Below are 26,294 nucleotides of genomic sequence, written 5' to 3' on the forward strand. Positions count from 1 at the left end.
TTTGAGCTATCGGAAGCTACATTCTCAACTCGTTTGACTTCGTGAAAAATGAAATTCAGTCTTGCTCGAGATGTGTTTCCAACCAATTGAGAATAGAGATTGTTGTCTATGAATTTGTGTTCCAACACCATGATGCTGCGACGAAATGATGTTTGTATCTCATTATGCTAATTTTTGATCATTTGGTTCATAGAGTCTCAATCTCTACACAAACCACCCTTATTATTTCCCAACCAATTCTTCAGTGTAGCATGGACAGACTCAACTCAGTTAGTTGTTGTATTTTTAAAGTGTCTTACCTGATCAATCCAAGCACAAACAATTTTTTTCCTTCACCTGGTCTAAAATTGTACTTTCAACATATTTCAACAAATTTGGATATTTATCACACATATTTTTGAAATGTATAATAGCATCGACATATAATTCTTTTGTAGAAGAATTTATAATCACATCCCATGCATCCATTATTCTTTCCACTATGACACTAGTTTTTACAATTATTTTGTATTTTCCCTTATTTTGTTTTATCCATACTGCGGGTTTAACTCAACTTCTCACATTCTTTGTGATATGATGCCTACAAAGTAATGTGTAAGAAGTAGGAAAGACTTTTGCAACCGAATTCATCAATGTGATATCGCGATCGGTGACAATGACTTTAGGCATGTATTTTTTGTCCTTCAACATTACCTGACACACTTCTAAAGTCCAAGAAACATTTTCCCCTTTTCCATTCTCGAGAAATACAAACCCGACAGAAAAAGTCATCTTGATAAAGGTAACACCAATGATTTCCAATAGTGGAAGTTTATACTTGTTGATCTTATACATTGAATCAATGATGAGCACAGTAGGAACCTTGAAGAATTTTATCAGATCCAGATGAGTCCAATATATATCTCGAACGGTTACTCCATCCTCGCACGTTTGATACCTAGATACATAATTGTTATCATCCAAAAGTTTCAATAGTTGTTGCATTTCAGGTTTATCTCCCCTTAATACCTTATTGTTGTTAACATGAATATTGTACACTTCCTTCATATTTGAGATGTTTTCGGGTCTTTTGCGTTTCAAAGTTGTAAGTATGTTTTTGGACTGCATCATATTCAATGTCATGTCCATAACAATTTCCTTCTCTCCCATCATAAGGCGGCATACAATTGGATGCTCGGTTAACTTGTCACACATGTCATGGTTATGTAAATCACAAATGACATTAAATTTCCATTTGTTATTTGACAACAGATAACCACACAACTTAAATGGACACTCGTATTTTCTCGAACCGGTGTCATCTCATGTGAATTTCCGGAGATGAGTTTTATATGTTCCACTTCTTTCGCATCTCATCATTACAAATGCAACTCTTTCATCCGAACCATTATCGGACCTTCTGATTACAACACCAAATCTCAATTTGATGTCTCAATGCGAATTCATTGAAGCATATGATCACGAAGCTCAAAATCTTGTCCATTTGTAAATTGTTTGCCAACATCCACCTCTTTCACATCAACACATTTGAGAAAATATTTGGGTGCACCATATCTAATGCAAACAATAGCAAAAAATATTTTTAAAAAAAGAATGAAATGAACACTGACATATTTCGGAAATGCATTTCCATAGGAATTCGTCTAAAATCCAGAGATGCATTTCTAGAAAAAACGTTACTTCTACGGCACAAAAACAAGATTAATGTGAGAAATGAAGAATGAAATAAATGATCTTTTCCTTTTGATGTGAAGAAACACGAGACTGAAGTTCTAGAGTGAAAATCTTAATTGAGAATGAAAGGATTTTTTGTAAGGGTTTTGAGAAAAATTGGCAATGGAGTTTGAACATGGGTGGTTCTATTTTATTAAGAATAACGTTTGACATTTTTGAAAATGCATCTCCATAATTGTCTGAGGTGGCGGATTTTCAATTTTCTGCTTCACAATTCCGAAAATGTATCTCTTAAAATGTCACTGAGTTGTTAGATTGTGAATATATTGTTGAAATGTATCTAGAGATGCATTTTCAGAATAAATTTTGGAAAAAATCCAGGATGAGACTCAAATGAAGTGTGTTTTTGTAGAACTCTATGTGCGTCTGGAGATGTATGTCTTATATTTGAAAGACATTTTCGAATTTTTCATAATATATTTTTTTCACTGCGATGCATTATCAATTTCCATTTATTATGGTTTGATTCCTCCTACTAACTTTTCTCTCTCAACAAACTACCCACTAACATTAACTATCAAAAATATAAAATATATATATATATATGAAAGCATAACATTTGAAATTTGAAAATATAATTCTGTATAATACTAGTATAAAAATATTTTACATGATAACTCAATAGTCATCTTATATATTAAAACAAAAAGTTGACTTTAAAAACACAAGACTTGTCATACTAATTAATTACTCGTTAAATTGTAATGATAAAATTCTTGTCTTGAGCATGAAGAATTAGAAACATAATAGATACACTTAGAAGCATGAAGTTTCAACACATATGTCATGTATAATTAATTACATTGCAAACTATACTTCTACAATAATTCTAAATGAACATGTCTGCTTGACTACTAACTGCAAGCTATAGGATCAATTTCTACCTGCAGTTTTCTCCAGCATCGATTTGAATCTTACCTTCTCCACCAACCCATATAGACAGCAACCACAAACTCAACTCAAAGACTCGGATGTTCGAATCACCGCCTCAGATATTTCGTTCCTCTAGCATCTTCTTGAATGATATTACAAAGGCTATCTGAAAAATCAACTGGCCACAAAACCACATCGTTTCCACAAAGAGCCATCTTCGCAAGATGATCTGCAGCTCTATTAGTTTCGCGCCATGAGTGAGAAATCCGATACTCGTCAAACTTACTCAAGAGTTTCCAGATCTGTTTCAAACAGGTTCCAGCCTTTGGACAATGTTGGATTCTATTGATTGTATTCACAACACTCATGGAATCGGATTCCACCCATATTGATTTAATCCCAAGACCGATAGAGAGAACAAGGCCTCTCCATATAGCCCAAAGTTCAACCAAGAAAGTATCTCCTTGAGGAGCTTTCGAGACAAATGCACAGATTGGTTCGCCCCGGTAATCACGAAGCAGACCACCAAAACCAGCAGTTTCTTTATTTACAGAACCGTCGGTGTTCAGTTTTGTCCATCCGAATCCCGGCTTTTTCCATTCACACCATACTATGGATCTGGAAACTGGATTCAGAATGTTTGCGATTTTGTTGAGATTCCTAAGTAGAACCATTCCTTTGATTCTTTCCTGCTTAAAGGATATAACGTACGGTATATCTGTTGCATGTAACTCGACTCGAAGCTCTTTTTCCTTAGTCTTGTGTTGCTTCCCTTGAAGATGTGACCTTAAGCAGTTTTCACTTGTAGTATTAATTTGACATAAAGCACAGCTCCATTCCTTCTGGACTTTCTTTTGGCTCGTGCAACCACTTTTTGTGTTTTCACAACCAACAAGACCATCTCTTCCCTGATGCAAACAAATTTTTAGAAAGAAATATATCATATCTATTAGGACAAGACAAATGAATTAGATGGAATGTATAATGCAGTTCTTGTAACACGCTGATTCCCAAGTCTTGTGGTTTATGTCCTATGTGACACGATACAGCAATAACAACAACCAAGCTTTATCACACTAAGTGAAGTCGGCTATATGGATCAACTTTCTTCATAATGTTCTATCAATGACCATGCTTCTATCCAAATCGTTAATTTCGAGATCTTTCTTAATAGTTTCTCTTATAGTCTTTCTAGGTCTTCCTCTTTCTCTAATTGTTTGACTTCTGTCCATCTGATCTACTCTCCTTACCATAGAATCTACAAGTCTTCTCTCTACATGCTCAAACCATCTAAGTCTATTTTTCATCATCTTTTCTACTAAAGGTGTTACCCCAACACTCTCTAATATCTTCATTTCTAATCATGTCCTGGCTAATCCTATCCTCATATCCACTACCCTTACTTTATTCTCGTGTTATGTGACACGGTGATTACCATTAATTAGTCTCCTTTTATCAACTGTTACCATAACATCTATACAAATTATGCATAGTTCTTAAGAAATTCATATCATTGAGTATACTAATTTTAAAATGAAGCAAAAACTTAAGAACTAGGAGTATACCTGATATATTAAGAGTTTCTTCTCTTGTAAATGATTTGTGATAATTGTCTGACCAGAGATCTCGACACTTTCACTATCATCGACCGATTCAAAAAATATTCTTCTGTCCGCATCCAATTCTAAATGCTTTTTTCTGTCCTCGTCTAATTCAAATTGTGTGATTTTCAGATTGAAGATGTTCATCGTCCATTCAAATATGTTCCGCGTACAGTAATATTTAACTAAGAGCCTGTAGATGTACGGCGCAGCACCAAAATAAGGTATTAACAACAGGATAGTTATCACGCCTTTCACATGAGGCCACCATTGGAGCCTGCAACAACAGATTCAAAATAAGGACAAACGACAGCAGAAATCTAAAGTTAAGGATATTCAAACAACATTGCTGATGATTGGTTCTAAGATATATACAATGATTTCATCGACAAAGGCAGTCGTCAACCTCACAGCGATCAAGAAGATACCTATTAATTGAACTCAGAATTTAATGGCTAAATGTACGAACTGCATCTCCATCCAAAACCTAAAACCTAAAACCTAAAGACATTGATTATATAAGTCAGGTCTTTTATACATCCTTTATTTTGTTCGTGTTCCTAACTAATGTGAGACTAACCACACATACTCGAATTTCAACAATAACACTAGCATAATTTCATAGTTTTAGCGGAATCAAGTTTATACAGAAATAGAAGGCAAACGAACAACAAACTGCACCTCTACCCTTTTGGATGACAAAAACAATCCTCTTAAAAACTACATTCATTCATTGACCTAGGAGATACAACATTGTTATGCATAAGCCGTTCCACTCTCTATAAAACCTCCACTGATTCTAGTGTTGAATCTAAAAAATTTATTATTACACACACATCGATCGATTACTTGATATTACTTTCAACAGCTCCAATTCGAAGTCAAATGATAACAATCATTTTGGTCCCTAAATATGTGAGACAACGGCACTATAGTCCCTAAATATTTTAAAATTGCAGAAACACCCCTAAGTATATAGTACTAAAACTGAAATTACCAGTTAAATAAGAGTGGAAATTCACACTCCATGATCATAGAGAAAGAAAAGAGAACCCAAAAAGTAAGACATCGCTGATTACTGGAACGGCAATCACTCTCCAACGCCCGAAAAGAAGCGTATCTACAACAAAACAAACCACCATAAAATTTCAGAGACTTTTTATTCTAAATTCTCTTATTCTTCTTGAAGGTAACTAAAAATGAATTAACTAATTTACTTACAAGGGACAAAGCAAACTAAATGGAGGCCTGCATGAATGACAAAAAAAGTGCAGACATTAGCGTTAGGCATTTTCAATAAAAAGAAAAGAAATAGAAGTGTTAGGTAGCATACCAGGCAATAATGGTGAGTGATTTTGCTAAGATAGAATGAAGAGTTTCGAAATTCATTTGTTTATTTTGTATTTTCTTTTGAGTTGAAGTTGAAATTTAGCTTAATGGTTAAGAAAGAAAGCGGTTCGGAGGAAGAAGAAAGGGAGAAGAAGAGAGAAGATCATAAGTCAATACAATGCAAACCTCCTTTTTCATTGGCTTTTTTTTTATGTCGGGTACGGTTCCCAAATAAGCCATTATTATAAGAGGAATTTAACAAGTTTTTAATATTTAATGTGTACACACTTATGTATATTGTTTTTTTTAAATAATATACTCCCTCCGTTTTTTTATTATATGTCACTTTGGAAAAATATTTTGTACCACAATATAAGTCGTTTTATAATACCAATGAATTATTAATGTTATTTTTCCTATTATACTCTTAAATATTTATTATTCTCTCTCCTTTCAATTATGTTAATTTGTCTTTCCAATACCATTAATGAAGGATAATTTTGTAAAATCCTTCATAATTTATCTTTTTCATACCATAATTATTACATTTCTTAATACGTGTGAAAAGTCAAAAACGACTTATAATAAAAAACGGAGAGAGTAGTATTTTTTGTTTGACTCTCATTCTCTCTCTTACTATAAAGTTCTTTAATAAAAATTGTGTATATAAAAAGTATACTATCTTAATAGAATTTAATTGATATAGATTCTTAGTGTAAAAGAATTTTACACGGTCATTAAATGTTGGATATTGGGACAAGTTTGACTTTTATTTTTAAAATCTATAAAGTAATGCAAACGAATGATGGTGATGAATCGATAGTGTAAAACTTTTTATACTGACAGGACATATTAATTAATATCATGTTAATATATGTATTTATATAACTACCTCAATATAAATTTGAGAAATGTAATTAAAGATCTATTCATGGTTAAGGACCCAAATCAACTCAACTTTTATTTTAGTACATCTAATCATATTCGATTTAAGGCGAATCAATGAAGTTTATTTCTACCACCTCATATTTATATATGACACCTTCGATATTTCAATAATGCATATATATTGTCCATGTAAAAATTTGATTTCAAACAAAATATTTTGGTAAAACAAACTAAAAAAAATCCATAATCTAGAAAAAAAATCCAATAATATATATGAAAAATCTAGTGAATTGGATTTTTCAATATATCCTGAATGTTTGATTAGTACTGGATCTTTTAAAATATTTGAAAGTTATCGCAATGTTTTATTAGTATTGATTTTTTTTAAACATTATGAAGTTATCGGATATTTTGTCCATGAGTGAAAAAATCGATAGTTATAAAAGGAGTGAAAATTGAATGGCTGAGATTTTACGACATTTTTGTACGATTATGATTGCACTGACCGTTTTGGGTGGTTCAAAATGAATGCAAAGTTGCATAAATATGGGTCATCTATTGTTGAGAAAAAACATTTAATAATGTCTCTTCCTCAATTTTTTTATTAAGGCAGAAGTGCACTTCAACGGGGCAAAATCTCTCATAGAATTTTGGCTTCCGAAGGAAACAGCATGTCTCGTCATCTTGAGATCCACGTTGAATTATTTATTATCCGACGTCGATAACAAAAAGGTGAGAAAGATCGAGTTTCGTGAAGATTGGATTGATATTGATGGAATGGTGAAATACAACCTTATTGAGTTGAACACCGATGAAGATTTGAAAGCTATGTGGAGATCATATAACCGTAGGCTAACTAACTGATCGATCGAGTTTGGTCCAACAATTTCTAGATTTGTCAATGACATGATCAAGATGTTGAAATGTCCAAAATCATCTGGTAGTAGTGTTTAGGTTTTCTTATATATTATTGTTTTCTTAAGTTATGCAATTGTCTGACTAAGTTATATAACTGTTTGTCAAATGTTAAGTTATGTTCATCATGCATCAATGGAAGTGCCAAAATTTATCTAATAAACAGTGATGTGCAAATGTTTAAGTAATATTACACATAATATACAAATAATACATAAAAGTAATAATAATATCTAAATAAGCCCCCACGGGCTATATGTGTTACCCGTGCTGCCAAACTTTAAACCTCTCCATCTGGGTTCACCAAACCCATTAGGTTATCCATAATTATTGTTATCATCTACACTTGTTGAGTGTCCTCCGTACAATGTGGAGGCGATGAAGGCGGCGACACGTCATTAGAAGGTACCCCAACATCAGCATGAGAAGATCCAACATGAGAAGGTTTAACATCATCTCATGTTGCCCAAGAGGGATGATGTGAGGGTGTGATATTGTAAGGTACCACTCCAAATACCTATCCCCGCATTTCGGATGGAGTTAAACCTCCACTACACAATCTTTAATGGCACATGTAGAACTCATAATGTTACCATGAAACCAACTATCAATGCCCTCTGATGGAATAACATAAACTAGTTGTAGGATGTCCTTGACATATCCATACAGACGCAAACACCTATCAGGTAAGTGTCTAACCACAAGCCTCTTCCATCGTTGATAGGTGGAAAAAAGTATAACGTCATCAAACTCTAATCCCATATATCCATTTTATGGCATGTGTAGGGTGTCCATATGACATCATCTACAACCAGTGCATCAATCCTCCTTATATACTCCACAACACCTCCTGGTCTGCATGCTTGCCCTTCCATCTCTCGGCCTGTGGGGACCCAGTTATGGTAGCAATAACCCACCCGTCACAGATAGATAAGAAATGTTAGTATATCCAACATTGCACAATAGCAAAGACTTAAATAACAAAAAATAATGTCATAAATAGAACTAATGTAATAAGAAATAATGATTTAGTTATAACTGAAATAGACTCATATATCCGACAAGTTTTCTGGTTTAAAAACGAATCGCCTCTCCAAGGGCAACATATAGAATAGTCAATGCAACACACCTTTATGCCCAACTACAATGTGCAAGGTTGTTAAACAGTCACATGTATTTTGCATTGATATATACATGAGACTTTGATGACTTATCGACAAGTATATCAATAATGTCGAAGTAATAAAAATATTGAATCCACAAGGACTGTCTTCAAGCAAGATAAAATGTGAGCAATGTATAAAAATTAGTAAAAAGGGGGATTTTCGAGTTTTAATGCAAAAAGTAAATAAACGACAAGATCACGAAAATGGTCATGTTGTGTTTTAGAATCCCATATTCCTCTATTGTTGATGTTTGATGCCCTGCATGAATGATCTTATCACTATAACCCCACGACGAATTAACAAAAATGTTATAGTTAATCTCTCATGAAATAACTCATTAACCACTACTTCGAGCTTTCTATCCCTATTCCGCCAACATAAGTAGGGCTAAGCGATGTATAAAACGTTAATTTTGTATGCCACTACTCAGGGTCTCCTATTCCTGTCAACCAACGTAAGTACAACAATTTCCTTAGGTCCAACATATAGACTAATGGTCAGTATTCCTTATGTGTCCAAAATCAAATTAAAAGAGTATCTCACATAAGAAGCATTAATAACAATAAGTAGTTGAATGGCATTATAGATTAAAAGGTCCATACCAAGTCAAATTAACATAGAATCCAACAATATTGAAATAGGTTCATCATAACACAACCTAACCTAGAGAGAATTAGCTACTCATAATTCAGATTACAATACCAAAAACAATTAAGATGAACTGCATATGAGATCCCTTGAAGAATTGACCTCTAATGGCTTCCAATGCTCTCCAAATATGCATTCTTGTGTTGTAAATCATCATTTTTGGTGTAGAAATTCGTCCATTTTCGGGTAAAGTTCATAACCCCTAAAAAAGTATTACCCTTTTAAAGCAGTCAAATCAAGTCATAAAAGCTCGAAAAATAGCTCATCGCGCGTGTGATTTTGAACATGATGCATCACACGCACGATACTTACCGTAGCGCACATGCTTATTTCAGAATGTATATATTTCTCTTAGCTTCATTTTGTAAAACACCCCACGTCATAACGAGTTACGAAACTCCAGATAAGATCAATTTACTAGACAAACATCAAGATGTAAATTATGCTGAAAATTACTCATTTCTTCACAATTTCTTCCTGATTTCTTAGTTTTGCTTTGTTTCTTCGAATTCTTAATTATCTTCATACTTCTTCATATTTAACTTGATATTTCATCGAATTCATTGCAAATACTCATAAAAATCATGTAATGACAAACTATCATCACAATCTCAAACTTAATTTGTTGCTTGTCCTCAAGTAACTCGTCTGCAACTGCACATTTCAAACAGAAAACTAAATTGCAATAATAACGAATGAACACCACAAATTGTGTTACCTGATTATCATTTCAGTTCCTGACTTCAATCGAGCAAATTTGGAAAAATTCTTCTAACACAACAAGTACTCAACTTGTCTCTCAACTCACTAATTTTTCACTCGAGTTGACAGGGTAATTACACAATCAACGTACAAAAGTATTTTACCATAAGTTTGTAAAATTTCTAATAAAATCAATCAAAGTAATCTAAACGCACACTTTTTGAGGTCTTTCAAAATTGTAATGGGGCTTATGTTAGGGTAGGATAATTTGGGATATTAGGCTTAAATCTTTGGAGTTAGGTACCTAGTTTTTCTTATTTTATCGTATTCATTTTTATATCAACTATTGCTTAATTACTTTGGTACTAAAGATTAGCATTTTATGATCCTAAACATTATTTTTCTCATTTTTTTGAAGAAGTTGATTGGACTTCTTATTTTTTCTAATTTTTGGCTTTGAATTTTTGACCAAAATCTCTAGTACACCAACCCCAAACTTAAACTTTACATACTTCCAAGAGCAACCCTAAACTTATTCTTTTACATACGATCAAGGAACTAAATTTTCTAACTAACTCCAAAGAGAGGGTGGGAAGATTTAATCTTTCAAATCAATTGGCTAATAGATGTGGCTATGTCACCGAAAGAAATGGCTTAGGCTCAAAGTGGTTAGCAAATGATATAAACATGATATACGAGTTTATTTGAAAAGGATCATAATTGACCACAAACAAGTGCCTTAGTGTGTATATCAAACCAATAGATTAAATCGTAAATAATGCAAATTCTAGAAAATAGCAATTGTACATATACTCTTATAAGAAGGAAAAATAAACAATGGAATATTTGGATCAAATCTTACTAGTTGAGGTATTTGGAGATTGAGTACAAGGTAGTTGGTTGTTCCTTTCTTCCTCAAATTTCAATCCTTAAGGAACTTTCCTGATGATTACCTTTGTTTTTTATGATGCTTACGGTTCATCTGTTTACTGCTAAAATTGCAATTTTGTAAATCTGAAAGAAACAACAGTAACAAACTTGTTTATTAAAGATAAACATAAAGTTATTGGTACAAAGGAGAACCAAGTATTATAGCTAATACTCTAGATTGACTTGAGAGATTGACTTGTTGGATGTAAAAGGGAATCGCAAGAATTAATACAAATTTATAAAACTCCAAATTAATATGTCATTGGAGTGAAAAAAGTCTTGCATGGTGTTGTTGAAGTCTTGGTTCTATTTGGTTGACTCTGCCCTCGTTTGATTAATGATGATGCTCGAGAGGAGCGAATTTTCTTTGGACTCATTGTCTGAAACAACAACAACAATAACAACACTAGAAAGTGCAAAGAGATTAGAAAAATATAATAGTATTAGAGAGAGTTTTTAGTCTCTATTTCTTCTTTCAATCATTTTCCCAAGTCTTTGTCATACTGCTCCTAAATGTGACATGCTACAAAATAAAAACAATTAATTGAAAATAAACTGAAATTTAAATTTTGCAAATGAAATAAAAAATCACTTATGGATTTCCTCCCATTAAGCACTTTTTAAGGTCATAAGGTTGACCTTTCAATTTTTGTGTTAGGGAGACATAGATGACAAGAAAATTACATCATCCTTATTCTTCCTTTTGTTTAGTAGGAATTCCATCACTTTTAGGAATTGATGGTTTTTCTTCCATATTCTCTCCAGCTTGATAATATTGAACAAAACATAAATCTCATCAAATACTTAATTTATTTCTCCTCTTTTATCAGCCTTATTATTAGGTGTATGATTATTCTTTTGTTAAAGATCTTGTAGTTGGACATCTACGTCTAAATAAATTATTGCATTTGGAGCTTCATCCAAAACTAAATAATCTTCATATTGCATTCTTATTCTTTTTCCACATATAATTTTCACCTCCGCTTCTTTTATTCTTGCTTCTATTTCTTTATCAGATGGTGTGCAATTTTCTTCTTCTTTCTCTTTTTCAATCCCTCCTTCATTGACGACCTCGCATTCCTTTTTGAATTATCTTTCAAATTCCTTATCTCTGGGACTATCTGCAATTTTCCCATCGAACTCCCCACTAGAACTCAATTTTAATGCTAATTTGGTATATACTATACCAAGTTGCATAGGTAAGTTCTCGAAGGATGCTTCTATGCCCCTTTTCAAGGTTTCTTTCTGCATGTTGATTTTCCGGAAATTGATTTGAGTAATCTTTATGAGCTGAGTCAAAGTTTCTTCAACTCCTCCTTCATCGAATACCTCGCATTCTTGTTTGACTTCTCTTTCAAATTTCGCATCTCTAGGACTATATAATATATTTTCATAGAAATCCCCGCTAGATCTCAGTTTTAATGTTAAATGGTTGGATATTTGACCAAGTTGCATCTCTAAATTTTCAAAGGATGTTTCCATGTTACGTCGAACGGTTTCTTGATGCCTGTTGATTTTCTCGAAATTGAGTTGAGTCTTCTTTATAAATTGAGTCAATGTTTCTTCAAAATGACTAGTGTTTATGTAAGGTTCTGGCTCTGAATAATTTCTAGCATTTTCCAAAATGAGCATTTTTTCTACAAGTTCCTTTGAATAAGCTTCAAATTTTGCCAAGGTAACATATATGTCATCTTGCATATTATCTTAACCTTGCATACAAACAAAAAGAAAAATACCTTAGTAGCCCTGCATTAGATAAAAAAAAAATTAAACAAAAATAAAACTAAAAATAGAAATAAATAGAAAAGAAAAATTAAGAAAAAAAAACTTTACAATTGAAAGAAAAAAACTAAACGTTGCACAAGCATCTCGTTGAAATTATTAACAGTCGTCGGCAACGGCGCCAAAAACTTGATGACTTCTTGGCGAATGTACTGATAATGTCAAAGTAATAAAAATATTGAATCCACAATGACTACCTTCAAGAAAGACAAAATATGTGCAATGTATAAAAACCAGTAAACATGGGAGTTATCGAGTTTTAACGCGGAAAGTAAATAAACAAGTAAACAGAATTACGAAAGCGGTCAAATTGTGTTTTAGAACCCCCTATTCCTCTATTGTTGATGTTTTATGTCCTGTATGAATGATCTTATCAGTATAACCCCACAATGAATTAACAAAACTGTTATAGTAGATCCCTCACGACATAACTCACTGACCACTACCGATATGAACACATGTATTTTTATCCTTGCTCACCATTAACAATGTTACCTCTAGTCCACACAACAGGGTGATTTTTCCTTAGAAAACGACTTAGTCTATATCCACTTGATTACAACCACAAAGACAAATTATCAATGTCTTCTTGAGAGCTTAACCAACCTGGTCGCTCAATGAAATCAACTCAAAGACAATCTGTCTAAGACTTCTTGAGTATTTAGACTAACACTAGTCACTCAAGGACTTAACCTAAGGTTAAGAATATATTATTGTGTGTTACAAGAGTGCTTCTTAAATAAGTAGATAACACACATAATGAAGATCAAAAGTGAACACACTTAAATTGATATACAATGAAAGCTCTAAGGTTTTCTTTCTTCTCTTTTCTTTTACGCACCAATGATTTTTCTTTGTTTTTATGCTTTGTTGTTTCTCTTCTTTGATTTGTGGTGTTGTAGCTTTGGCATAGTCGAAGACTCTCTCTCTCTCTCTCTGTCTCACACACACACACACACACTATTCCATATTCTTCTTACTTTATATATATATATATATATATATATATATATATATATATATATATATATATATATATATATATATATATATATATATATATATATATATATATATATATATATATATATATATATATATGAGAAATAAATCAGTTAGAGGATATAATATGAATTGACCTTAAAGTATCAGTTGTATGAAGGTCACTTCATATGTAACAATAGAGCGATACTTGCAGCAGAGAGTTGGTGATGATGGGACATGAGAAGATACTATAGTATAAAGTATAGTCTTTTAAAGATATGTCATGTTCGTCCTTTTTAAACATATCCATTTTTATTATACTTTCCTTAAATCTATTTTCTTATAATAATCAGAGGCTTCATATAATAGATGAAGCGAAGCTTGATCAGAGTCCAGAGCCTAAATGATGTAGACCACAAAGTCTATTCATAGTGAGGTTTGAAAGTATCAACATCCAGAGTAATTCTGAACAAGAAATGCATAAGCATTTACTGGTTTGTTCAGATGCCAAAACTGTTGGAGAAGTATATCCTTTGTTTAATGGCTTATAGTCAGAGGCTAATAATATGATTTGATGAAGCTTGAGTAGAGTTCAGAGGCTTGATCTATCAAAGTCTTTTGTCATAACCATTTTGAGTAATTCCTTGCAGGAATGTTGACTTTGATAATCTTGAAGCTTTGACTTTGCTTTATACACATATTTGTATTTTTCCTTTTGTTCAGAACGCCTCTTCACTTTAAAACATGCTTTCATCTTTCTTCAGACTTTATTTGCATTCATATTTGACTTCTTTCAAGTCTGAATATATTTTCTTTTATCTATGCACTTGACAATAATAGTCAAAGTACAAAATTTTTCTTTACACTTTGTTATCATCAAAACTCAAGGATAGTTGTAGAACCAAACTTGTTCCAACAATCTCCCCATTTTTGGTGATGACAAATCCGTGTATTTTGATGGACAATTTTTACTTGCATAATCATATTTATAAAACTTCAGAGATAGGTTCGTAAGCCCCCCCCCCCCCCCCCCCCCCTGAGTTTTATACTTTCAAAATTACTTCTTTAACTTAAAGCCACAGAGTGAGGTTTGCAAGTTCCACCTGAGTTTAAGATTCAAAATAATTCTGGTTTCAATAAAATCTCAAATCAGATAAATATGCTAAAAGTTCAGAGTAAGGTTTATAAGCTTCCTCTTAGTTTTTTTATTATCAAAATTCTCCAGCTTAAGTACCGAGTGAGGTTCGCAAGCTCCCTCTATGTACAAGACTTAGAATTTTGATTTCATGAAACTCTTTTGCAAAATAACTTATTCTTCAAAGTCGTTAAATTAAATTCTTCAGATTCATTATCCTTGGATTCTTCAGAATGCTAATGTTAACATACTCTTTAGAGTAAGAATGTTTGAAGTATTATCAATTAAATGAACATGATCAAAATCATTACGCTTGTCCCCCTTGTCATCAGTAAAAAAGAATATGATAAAACGAGAAACAAACTTGTATAAACTGAACTAAAGGATAACAATATTAATAAAGTCACATTTAAAACAAACAAGATTTCATGGTTGGAGTGGAAGTTTGGAAAGAATTGTTGACATCATGTTTTGAATTTGACGATCTAGCATGATCCTTACCACTTCATTCTCTTTCTTCAACTCTTCTAGAGTCTTCAGAATCATAAGAATAACAACTTTGGAAGCAAGTGGTTCAGAAGATGTAATCCAGAAGTTGATCAAACATCATACTGAGAATATAAGTTCTGATCAATCCCAGAAGATGTTATGGCAGGCTGTGTTAAGGATGGTGAAGTCTACACACAAGTGCCACTTATTTTCCGCCTTCCTCTCTAGCAAAACATTGGCTAACTAGGTTGGGTATTTTTCTCCACGATGAAGCTAATGCTCACTTAAATACTTCTTCATGTATGATGACTCCCTCTCCTTGCTAACTTTGAATTTCCTTTATACAATTGGCTTGGCATAAGGGTTAATGATGAGGCGATGACGCACCACTATGGTGTGTATCCATGACATGTCAGATGAAGCTTAGGAGAATAAGTTGTTGCTCTTAATGAGTTGGTCGACTAGCCAACGATCCTCTTTTTCGTAAAATGAAGTGTCTATTTTTGTCACTTGGTGAGCTAAATGGTCTATATGAACTTCCTTCTGATCCCTTGTGGGCACGAGTCTCTCGTTATCCACACCAATTTGGAACCCCAACTATTAGTTTCCGCATCTGGCACTTTAGGGAGGGAGTGGCGTCAAGGGTGAGCTTTTCCCTTCCCATCGCTAGACTGATATGGTAACATTCTTGGGAGCTTTGTTGGTCTCCTCGAACTGTACTAACTCTCCCACTAGGTAGTGGATTTTTTAGGATCAGGTACCGAGTGTAGATTATCACCCCTAACATATTGTCAGTGAGTCTTCCAATGATGTCCTTATAAGGCGACAAAGTGTCCACTATGACGTACTTGACCTTAATTCTCTTGGAGTCTGGTCCCATGTCGCAGGTCGTCTCTAGAGTCACGTGACCCCGTACTTGCACTTGTCCGTCTGACAATCCAACTAACGAACCTTGGAATACCTTGATGCTGCTAGGATTAAGATGGAGTTTTTGAAAAGTGTTATAGAGTAGGATGTCAGCCGCACTTTGGGGTCTATAAAGACTCACTTGATATCCCAAATATTATGTTGCACAATTATGACCATGGGATCATTATCGCTAGGGAGGATTCTGACATCGTCACTGCTAGAAAAAGTGATGTTGGCCGCTAGTTATTCCTAATCGTCTTAGGAGAATATTGAGTATATTACTTTCGTGATCAACACCTTGTTGGAAAAAATTGGTTTATATCATACCTCTAAGGTTTTGATGATAACAAAGTATTTAAAGAACAATTGAGTATAATAACACATGCTAAAGTGTACAAGACCATAAACTAGATTTTTTTGATATAAAGTCAATTATGGTACTAAAAATGAATATTTAAAGAGAATCTAAAATATCCAGAACCCGAATGATCTGAACTCGAGAACCAGACTTTGAAGACTCAGACTCTGAAGAAGGTCAACTTCGGAAGACCAGACTCTGAAGAAAGTCAGCCTCTAAAGTTCTTAGACTCTGAAGCCAGTCAATATAAGGATCAAGAAGACTATGATATGTCATTATTAGACTTTGAGGTTAGTCAACGCAAGGATCGAGAAGACTCTAATAGGTCACTTTCAGACTCATAGAGCAATATACCTTCTTTCTGATCACGTGAAGATTTAAACAAAATATCTACACAGACAAATGAGATGTAACAAATAATTCATCTTGAAGAAATTGGCTTTCAAATATCTTTTTAAAGGGATTAACCATATCAAGTAACATTCCAACGTTTACTATCAAGCTTCTCCAAGACTCACCTGTGTTATCTCTTCTTTTCAACCACTCTTTTCTATCCCTCTATGTAAGGACCTAAAGACTTGAGGAAAAATGAACTATCTCTTGACAATAAAAAAATTGTCACTCTATCAAACAAAAAACACAAGTTTAACTTAGAATTTCTTATCATTTGTATATCATAGAAATTCTTAAGTCTTAAAGAGTCTTACTGAGTTGTATTTTGTTTACACATCTGATTGTATATCCAGTGTAAGAAACAAACAATCTTTTCTCTGTAAGTTATATTGTTAGAAGTATCTTGCTTGTATGCTTCAGCAATTGAAGTCTCTTGCTTGTATCCTTTTTGAGCTAGCCTCTAGCCTATAAATAAAAGTTCCTTACCTCATTTCAAAACATCTCGAATTGTGTTTCATTTCACATCTCTCTCTCTCTCTAATTATGAACTTATTTTATCTGCTGCAAACACTTAACTCAGTATCAAATTCTATACTTTGAGTTCAAAATATAATAAGAGATTTTGAGAAGAAAAAAAAGAAAAAGAAAACACAATTCAACCCCCTTATTGTATTTTTCTCACCTTCACACCTGCCTAACGTATTTCCTCCAAGGAGGAGCTAGAGCTTCATCCTTCGGCAAAACTTCAAGGTATGGTATTAACCACAAATCATTGAGTTTTGTTGGCCATATTCAAGGGAAGGTGGCGAGAATGGAAATGACGAAGGTGTGGTACAAATTAGTTTCACCAGGCCCCTCGATGGGCGCCATTGTACTTGTCAAAAAGTACAAAATATGCGGTACAGTTATGCTAGTAGGGGTGATCATAGACCTTCGTATTTTTCTGGTGATCCATGACTTACTCGCTGTAGCGAGAGGCCCCGTTTGGTTGTGTCTAGTGTTTACGATGATGAGAGAGCGAACTCACGTGATGTGAGAAGCTATATGGGTTTTGAGGGGTGTATTATGTGTATTTTCAATCTCTCCTCTCATATCCTAAGGATGGGGTATTTGTAGAGACCCTTGGGTCTAAGGTTTCCATGTGAGTGATAACCGTCCACTTAGTTATTGGTATATCGTTGAATACCTATTTACTAGGGAGACATGGATTAGCCTATTGATACTGACTTATCTCTGACTGAGGAATGTCTTTTCCCATGTTTTCCATGATTGGGCTAGTGGAACACTCAGGGTGAGGTAATTCCTAATGGAAGGCAGACGATGGAATTCGCCTCTTTCGGGCAGTTGGTAATCCCCCTCCTTAAATAGGTCTTTTACAAATATATCACTACAAAAATATAAAATGAATGTCTCACTACTAACCATAATTTTGCATTTTTTTATTTACCACCAATACTACTACTAGACCAAAGAGTTTAAGTAATTTTAAGATCAAATGTTGTTTCTTATTTTTTTATGTACCATTTATAACTTATGTTGTTATGAAAATAACATGTATGGTGGAATTTTCTATTATGATCCAGTGTTATGTCATGTGAATGAATTTTATTAAATATTGTATGGTGTGTTTCATTTAATTTGAATGTTATAAATGAGTGATTGTATTGAATTGTGCTATAACTTTTTTATAATTGATTTTTTTAATTATTTTTATTTGAAATAAAATCGGCCAAATCAACTCAACCCAATCCATAAATCAATGAGTAAGTGTGATTCGATTTTGATCATAAAATTGCGGGTTGGAGGATGAATCAAATTCAATAAAATTTGAACAAATTAGATAACAACTAAGCTAAATTCGATCCAACATAATCGCATACTATAAATTAAGATAGAGATTCAAAACTATAATAATTTAATTGTCGTATTAAATATGTCACTTAGGCTATATAATTTGATATGTTTGATTTTATTTTTTTAAAACAACTTGAATTGAATCAAACTTTATAATTTATTTTAAAAACAAACAAAGTAACATATATATACTTATTTTAATATTTTTTATTTTGATGTATTGAGTTAATTTAATATTCTTAGTTTAATTTTTTAAATAGTATTTATTAACTTACTTTAATCTAATTTAGTATTATCATTCATAATATTAACTTTAAAAATATTTTATGCTATATTTTATGTGAAGTTTAGTCTCACAGATGTTGTTATTTATAGTATCAATATTAACAACAATTCTTTTACAATAATTCAAATATAAAAAATTGATTTAAAAGTTGAATAGTTACATAGTTTTTACCTTAAAATTGACTTAGAAAGCACTACCGCACAAATATATATTTTTTAAATAATCAATTTTTTTAATTTAAATTTTTAAATAACCAATATTTGAAATTATTCACAAAAATAACAATGTTTAAAAAAAAATTACTACAAAGAAGAAGCTACACCGATGATAATAACGTATACACTAAAAAAAATACATAAACGCTATAACCTTGGAAATATAATACGCCAATAAAACTGACAGATGTATCATTGACTTAAGGTGAGTCGCCATTCTCGGTGCCGCCTACATGCCATAAATCAATACAACAAATCAAATTGCATGAACTTTTTCCACCGTCATATCTATCATTTATTTAACACCCACTTATATGCATGCTTTTACTACACTTAAACCAATCAATAAAATAAATACATATTGTATCTCAGGATGATGAGAAGTAAATTAGGTTATATTATACAAACTTAAACATGTAATATCAGTGGAAAACACATTGATTTATTGTGGCATGCATATAAGTGAGTATTAAATAGATTGTGACTATGGCAATGGAAAAAATGTATGCATCTTGATTTGTTTCATATAGGCGTCAAATGAATGGACGATTCTCCTTAAATCAATAATACATGCGTCAGCACGCATGAATGTGTATACGTTAGGGGTTATAGTGCCTATATGTATTTCGATTAATAGAAATGATATAATGAAACTATATTTGACATATGTATATTTATACTATTCAATATATTTTTTTTCATTTTTTAATTATGGATGCACTGGGATTTATGCCACATTTGTAATGAATTTTATTATATGCCTTATTACTAGTGAAACCTCATCTTTATAGCAATTTTTTTTATTGAAATATTATTATTTTGATGAATAATTTAAAATATTATTTAAAAATTTAAATTGAAAAGGTCAATTTGAAAAAAAAATCCACCACAAATATAAAAAAAAGAAAAGAAAAATAAAAGCCCTGTGTTGTTAATTGTGCGTATTACAAATTGTAATTTACAATATCATTTCCGTTACATTAGCGCCATTTCCATTTACCAGTGGCACGCCTTCAATCACCGAGCACCTCACGGAGCGGATCTTGTTTATCTAAGCACAAACCGAACGTTTTGGATCCATTTTATCTTTTCCCGTTTCCATTCCTCAACACTTCTTTCGATTCAACCCGCAACAGAGTTACGCGAGCCAAAAATCGTGTTCGTATTTTGATTTTCCCCTTCGAAAATGACAGCTACTGCCGCCAATTTCCTCTCTATCTTCTTCCTGTTTTGTGTTGCAGTGTTTCTCATCTTTACGTAAGTTCAATGTGTTGAATTTCAGCATATTTAGTTATAGTTTTCCATCATTGTTGTTTTTGATTCATTTGATGTATTTTGTGATTAAGTATTAGTTGTTTGAATTGGAATTGGAATTTTGCACGCCTGTTCTAGTTTGTAGGTTGAAATCAGTTGGAATTATAAATGTGTTATTGGATTCTTGGAATTTAGATATGAGTGAATGTGATTTGAGTGAAGAGTTCCAGATTAGCAACTTTCTGTTTGTTAGGAGGTTTTAAAAAATGATCGCGGTCCTGTAAAAGTGTTGGTCGGTACAGGTGTTGAAACACTAGTGTGAATTAACACAATTTGTTCTTTAATGTAAAAACGGTGAATAAAGGTATCAGTATTTGCTGATACTGTTTTGTCGCGCCGTATTCGCAGTCGTGGACAGTTTTTTAAAACCATACGTTTTCTCTTTTTGTTTCCCTTGCGTTGTGATGAGTAAATATTACCATGATGAAAATATCAATTAAGTACACTTTAAGTGTGGCGTGTAAGTTGAAGGACAATGAAGCCTGGGATCTACTGATTTGGCTTGGTTAGTACTTAGTAGCTAAGAGATATAATGGAACATTTGTGGGGTTGAGTCAGCCTCAACTCAAATTGTAAGCAGCATAATCCTAGAAGATATTGTTGAATTAGATGATTTGAATTGCTTGAGAGAACTCTCTACCTTATTATAATAAGTGATTACATTTTACAAACAAATCTGTAACTAAATCCTTTGATTATAGGAATAAACCCAAAAACCCCATCATAGAAATATTTACTCAACAAACAAATCTGTAACTTACCAGATATAAAGATTGAAAGAAAAAAACCTATTAAGACTATATTTTGATAACAAGTTAGCTAGGATTAATTGGTGATTCATTATTATAAGGGATGATTTTGTCATTTACTTTGGTATTACTTGTAGTAGCCTATAAAGTGTAAACCATCTGTGTACAATTGTGCACATGTTTAACACCTTGAAAATTATTCCTTTTTCTCTATCAAATAAACTTGTCCACTATTGCAATATGATTTGACAGAAACTGAAAGTTTAACCCATGGTGTGGGTGTGGCAGGGGGTTTAGCAAACTTGTTTGCCAAGAGAAGCATACACAGTTGGAGTTAGTGTCCTTATGGAGGGAGATATTGCCACTTCCCAAAATTTGTTGTCAAATTACATCCCATTGACGACTCTTTTCATTGTTTTTTTTGTTCACACGGAAATGATGATAGCATACTATGCTTTATGATTTAAGTTGAATGTTATGTTGCGTAGTGCTTTAAAGACATGTGCTATTTGAACCATGCTAATTCTTTGTTTTTTTTGGTTTAGATCCTTGTATCCATAAATCAAATTGGACCTCGACTAATCCTGTTACTTGACTCTGATTGCCCATGTTAATTACAGATTTACTTCTGCATTGCTGTCTTGGATTTTGAGCCGTATTTTGGGTGCATCTGTTGAATTTTGTGTTGGCGGATGTAACAGTTTACGGGATGTGGCTGTGAAGTTTGTAAAGGTTTTTCTTTGCCTTCATTCACTTCTTTATTTAAGATGTGTGGTACATTCAGCCCGAAGCTGGATATACTAAAAATCACTCTTTTATTGAGTTTTATTATGGTAATCCATGTTGTATTTCAGTACTCAAATTCCCCCTTGAGAATAATAACTGAGCCCGCAATAGTAGATTGTAGGGAATAATAACCGACTTTGACTAATTACCTACTTGACTAGGGAAAAACGGAATTATTACAAGGATAAATTGTACAAGCAAAAAACTCTCAGGGAGAACTTAATTTGAAGTTGCCTAGTACCTTGCCACCCAAGTGGTTTTCATCATCCTTTCCCCCTATTTATTCCTAAATGAGCTAAAGAAAAGTTTTCCCTTAGTTTCCGAAACCTATGGTATAGAAGCTTAGTTCAACTGATCTGGTTTTCTTTATACACCCATTCTGTATCTCATAGTTCAAGTTCTTTGCTTTTATTCTAGTGAACTGTCATGTTTGTGTCTCTAGGATTCCATAGCAATATATTCTGTTGATTTATGACATGTACAGGGTGCTACTGAATCTGTATCTATTGGTGAAATTAAACTCAGCTTATTATATTCCTCTGTCGAACCTGGTGTGGGTTTTCGCTCTTGGAATCCAAAGTTACAATTATCAATATGCAACTTAGAAGTTGTTATGAGGCCTACAAGTACAAATAAAAGCTCTGGGAAGAAGAAAACTCAGAAATCCAAAACTCGTTCTTTAGGCAAGGGAAAATGGAAGACTATTGTCAATATTGCAAGATATCTTTCTTTTTCTTTGACAGAGCTAGTTCTAAAGGTATGAATCTTTATATCATTATAATTTTCTTCTTGTATGGCGAAACATGCAGATTTTCAATACTGTTGTTTTTTGGTGTCAGTATGCTTATATGAGATGACTTGGAAGAATGTTTTACTTTGTATGATTGTAGAGTTACTGTCAGATATGTTATAGAATGTAGAGATTTGTACGATATTTAATTTGTATTTATTGTGATAGTCTATCTTTAGGATGTTTGCTGTTTAATAGTAAATAGGAAATTACCATCATATCTTCAGATTTGACTTTATTTTTCTTCCTTATATTCAGCCTAACCTTGTATCTATAAATTCTGAACACTCTTGTACAGAATCATTAATCAGAAATACAATTTCATCTAGTCTTAATTATTACAATTTACAGAGGTGATTGCCTAGAATAGGAGTAGGACTATATTATGGGAAGCAAAACTGTCCTAGTTAGAGGAAATGAAGCAATAAACCTGTCACTAGTGAAACATTGACAATAGTACCAATACTCGATGGTATGTAATATTATATTAGAAATGATTTCAGATATTCAAATGCAATGATAATTGTGAGAAGTAAAATATAGTTTAATACAACATCTGTACTTATATTTTTAAATTATTCTGTATTTACTTTGTTTACTTTCCTAGTGGGACTGAGATATTGTTAGAAAATCTTCTTTGGGTCCCTGAGAGTATTTTGATTGTTGCAGACACCTAAAGGTACTGTTGGGATTGGGAAGCTGAATGTTGATATATCTAAAGGTGGCGGGCCCGAATCAAATTTGATTGTTAGCTTACATATCTTGCCCATTGTCGTTCACATTGGTGATCCTCAAGTTAGTTGTGATCAATTATCTAAATTTAGTGTTGGAGGATGCAGTGTTTCTAGCCAGGCATCTGCTCCTCCTACAGAAAAGTCTTCTGCTCCTTTTATCTGTGAAAAATTCTCCGTCTCATGTGAATTTGGTCATCATAGGTATTTTTCTTTCTTTTATACATTTTTTATACTATTAATCATGTAACTTTGTTTACCCTTTGCAGTTTCTTTAGACTTAATTGTAGTTCAATTTTAAAAGGAAAACAATATTTTAATCTATTTTATGCCATGTTGTAGTAGGGTTACTTGACTTTAACTTGGATGCTCTTATCCTTTTATGGATTTCATTTTTGATTTTTCTGTGGGTTCTAAGTTGTGCTTTGTCTCTCCTTTTTGAACACAGGGAAGTGGGTATTAATATTAAGAATGTGGATGTATCCATTGGAGAAGTTACTGTAAATTTGAATGAGCGACTGCTTATAAAAAAAAAGAGGTCATCAGAATCTTCATCTGGCTCTGATAGGTCAAACGTTGATCCCATGAGCACAAAAGAGTCTTCAACAAAGCAAGAAAAACTAGCACGCTTCAGTTCTTTGTTTCCTGAGAAGGTTTGACATTTAAACATAATTAGATTTTCTAACCATCATCTATACTTTTCGAGACTTAGCGCACTGGTAATGTTGTTTCTCTGGGAATTGGTGGTCATGTGTTTTAGTCACAACCTTCACTCCACTTTAAGCAATTTGCATGATACATTGGACTTTGGGTGCCTTGTTGACGGTTTTAGCTTTTCAAGGAGCTTTCATTTTTTTAGAACACTAGCATTTGACTTTGGGGGTAGACATTCTTGTGAATCTCTCTGAATATTATGATTGTATTCTTGGTATTTTTGGTTTTATTTGGGTTATTTAATTTAGAAACCCAAGACCATAATCAAAGTGTTTGCCTTCTTTGTGGTGTGTAATTGGACAATCTGTTTGCATTATATTTTTGCGAGTATATTGAACCAAAAAACTATTCAAAGATTTTTCAGTTAGATTTAGTTTCAGCTGTGGAATTATACTTGGTATTGATAGGTGTGCTTCAATCTACCAAAGCTGAATGTGAGTTTTGAACATAGCGAGCATGGTCTTTCTGTTGAAAATAATATCACTGGCATTCAATTTAATAGCATCAAATCACGTTCCAATAAGGCTATTGGGGAGAGTACTCGCTTTCATTTTCAACTGGAGTTCAGAGAAATTCATGTATGTAGTGTGTTTATTGATTTGTTGAGCTTTTTGTGGTATGATTTCCCCTTTTCAATTTGCTTCTTGCTGACAAATTTTATTCGGTACCATTGACATCGTAGCTTCTTAGAGAAGCCGGCGCTTCCGTCCTGGAGATAACGAAGGTGAATTTGATCTGCTTTGTCTATGTCCCAGTGCAGGTAAGTTGTTAGCAATCCTCATATGGCACCTTTATATCTATATATTTGTATCTCTGTGTTTACCACACCTGGGAAACTTTAATACAATTAGGAGCAAGAAAAGGGAAAAATACTGTTGAGATTATTACAAATAAATTTAGTAGGCCTTTTATGAAAGAATTTATGGTTTTTCCGAATGCACGGGTCATCTGTTTTATTTCTCTTTGTTGTAAATACACTTGAATCTGAATGTTTTCTTATTGATATAAAAAGGTTTTAACTATATATACATGAAAGATATATAAACTAAATAGGAATGTAATTCTATCATAATCCCGAAGGATACTAACAAATCATACTACAATAAATATCAATTTCTCTATAATAAATATCAATATCTCAACATTCCCCTTAAGGTGGAGCATATATATCGTATGCGGCCAGCTTTTCACATGTGAAAGTTATTCGACCAGGGAATTGACCAGGAAAGTTTTCATGACTTTAGAGAGAATCTTTTCTCGAATGTAATGACAATTGACTTCTATATTTTTTTGTACTTTCATGAAAAATTAGATTTGAGGAGAGATGTAAAGCTGATTGGTTATCAGATACAAGTTCCATCAGACCAATCTCACAAAAAATGTAGCTCTTGCAATAGATGTTTCAACCACACATGTAATATGAGCCATAACTCAATACTCAAGTACTCGCGAGGCAACAAAATTTTCTTTTTGCTCTTTCAAGAAATTAAATTTCCATCCACAAAAATACAATAACTAGAAATAAACCTTCTATCACTCGCATCTCCTGTCCAATCAGAATCTGAATACCCAACAATATTTAAGTGATCTCTAGTAGTGAAAACATGTCTGTTTCCAAAATCTCTTTTGTTGTACTTAAAAATTTGAACAACTGCATTCTAATGACGGACACATGGAGAGTTAAGAAATTGACTCATGACACTAATTGAAAAATGTTCAAAATTAGCACACATCAAATCATAATCAATTGATTATGATTTGTCAAGCTGTTACAAAACAGTGGTGTAAATAGAGTTATTATATATTATTGTTATTTCTTTATTTAGATAATTACTATTTTCTTATTTAGGTAGCAGAAATTATAGGAGATTATTTATCTGTTTATTAATAAATTAGAGTACAACTTTCAACCTATTGTATTCTATTTATACCTCACATGTAAGAGTTTAAAATACAATGAAATATACAATATATTTCTACATGGTATCAGAGCATAAGATCTGAACCATTCCTAAACCT

At 32.8% G+C, this 26,294-nt stretch overlaps 3 protein-coding genes across 7 annotated transcripts in view; 1 reads left to right on the forward strand and 2 right to left on the reverse strand.

The window, feature by feature from the left end:
* Positions 1-549: 549 nt before the first annotated feature.
* On the reverse strand, positions 550-1,149 carry LOC127122402 (protein FAR-RED ELONGATED HYPOCOTYL 3-like). The gene has a single exon (XM_051052742.1). The coding sequence runs from the start codon at positions 1,147-1,149 to the stop codon at positions 550-552; it is 600 nt and encodes a 199-aa protein (XP_050908699.1).
* A 1,317-nt stretch (positions 1,150-2,466) lies between these two features.
* Positions 2,467-5,764, reverse strand: LOC127118658 (uncharacterized). The gene is made up of 5 exons (XM_051048893.1): positions 5,542-5,764; positions 5,430-5,456; positions 5,206-5,328; positions 4,173-4,485; positions 2,467-3,515 (listed from the first exon to the last, which is right to left on the reverse strand). Exons 1-5 carry the CDS (start codon positions 5,595-5,597, stop codon positions 2,715-2,717), a joined length of 1,320 nt encoding a protein of 439 aa, XP_050904850.1. The 5' UTR covers positions 5,598-5,764; the 3' UTR covers positions 2,467-2,714.
* Positions 5,765-20,125: 14,361 nt separating this feature from the next.
* Positions 20,126-26,294, forward strand: part of LOC127118659 (protein SABRE) — a 56,723-nt gene continuing 50,554 nt past the window's right edge. For 3 of the 5 annotated variants that reach the window (XR_007802288.1, XM_051048896.1, XM_051048898.1), the window contains exons 1-7: positions 20,126-20,448; positions 21,875-21,986; positions 22,525-22,797; positions 23,500-23,765; positions 24,010-24,214; positions 24,683-24,853; positions 24,958-25,035. Coding sequence is in view for 4 of the 5 variants with exons in the window: in XM_051048896.1 (XP_050904853.1) it covers positions 20,378-20,448; positions 21,875-21,986; positions 22,525-22,797; positions 23,500-23,765; positions 24,010-24,214; positions 24,683-24,853; positions 24,958-25,035 (1,176 nt within the window). In the remaining variant the exon portion in view is untranslated. Of the gene's footprint in view, positions 20,449-21,874; positions 21,987-22,524; positions 22,798-23,499; positions 23,766-24,009; positions 24,215-24,682; positions 24,854-24,957; positions 25,036-26,294 lie in introns of those variants that run through there. The other 2 variants (XM_051048894.1, XM_051048895.1) reach the window with 2 other exon arrangements.

The sequence above is a fragment of the Lathyrus oleraceus genome, chromosome 2, assembly GCF_024323335.1.
Source record: "Lathyrus oleraceus cultivar Zhongwan6 chromosome 2, CAAS_Psat_ZW6_1.0, whole genome shotgun sequence".
NCBI classification, from domain to species: domain Eukaryota; kingdom Viridiplantae; phylum Streptophyta; class Magnoliopsida; order Fabales; family Fabaceae; genus Lathyrus; species Lathyrus oleraceus.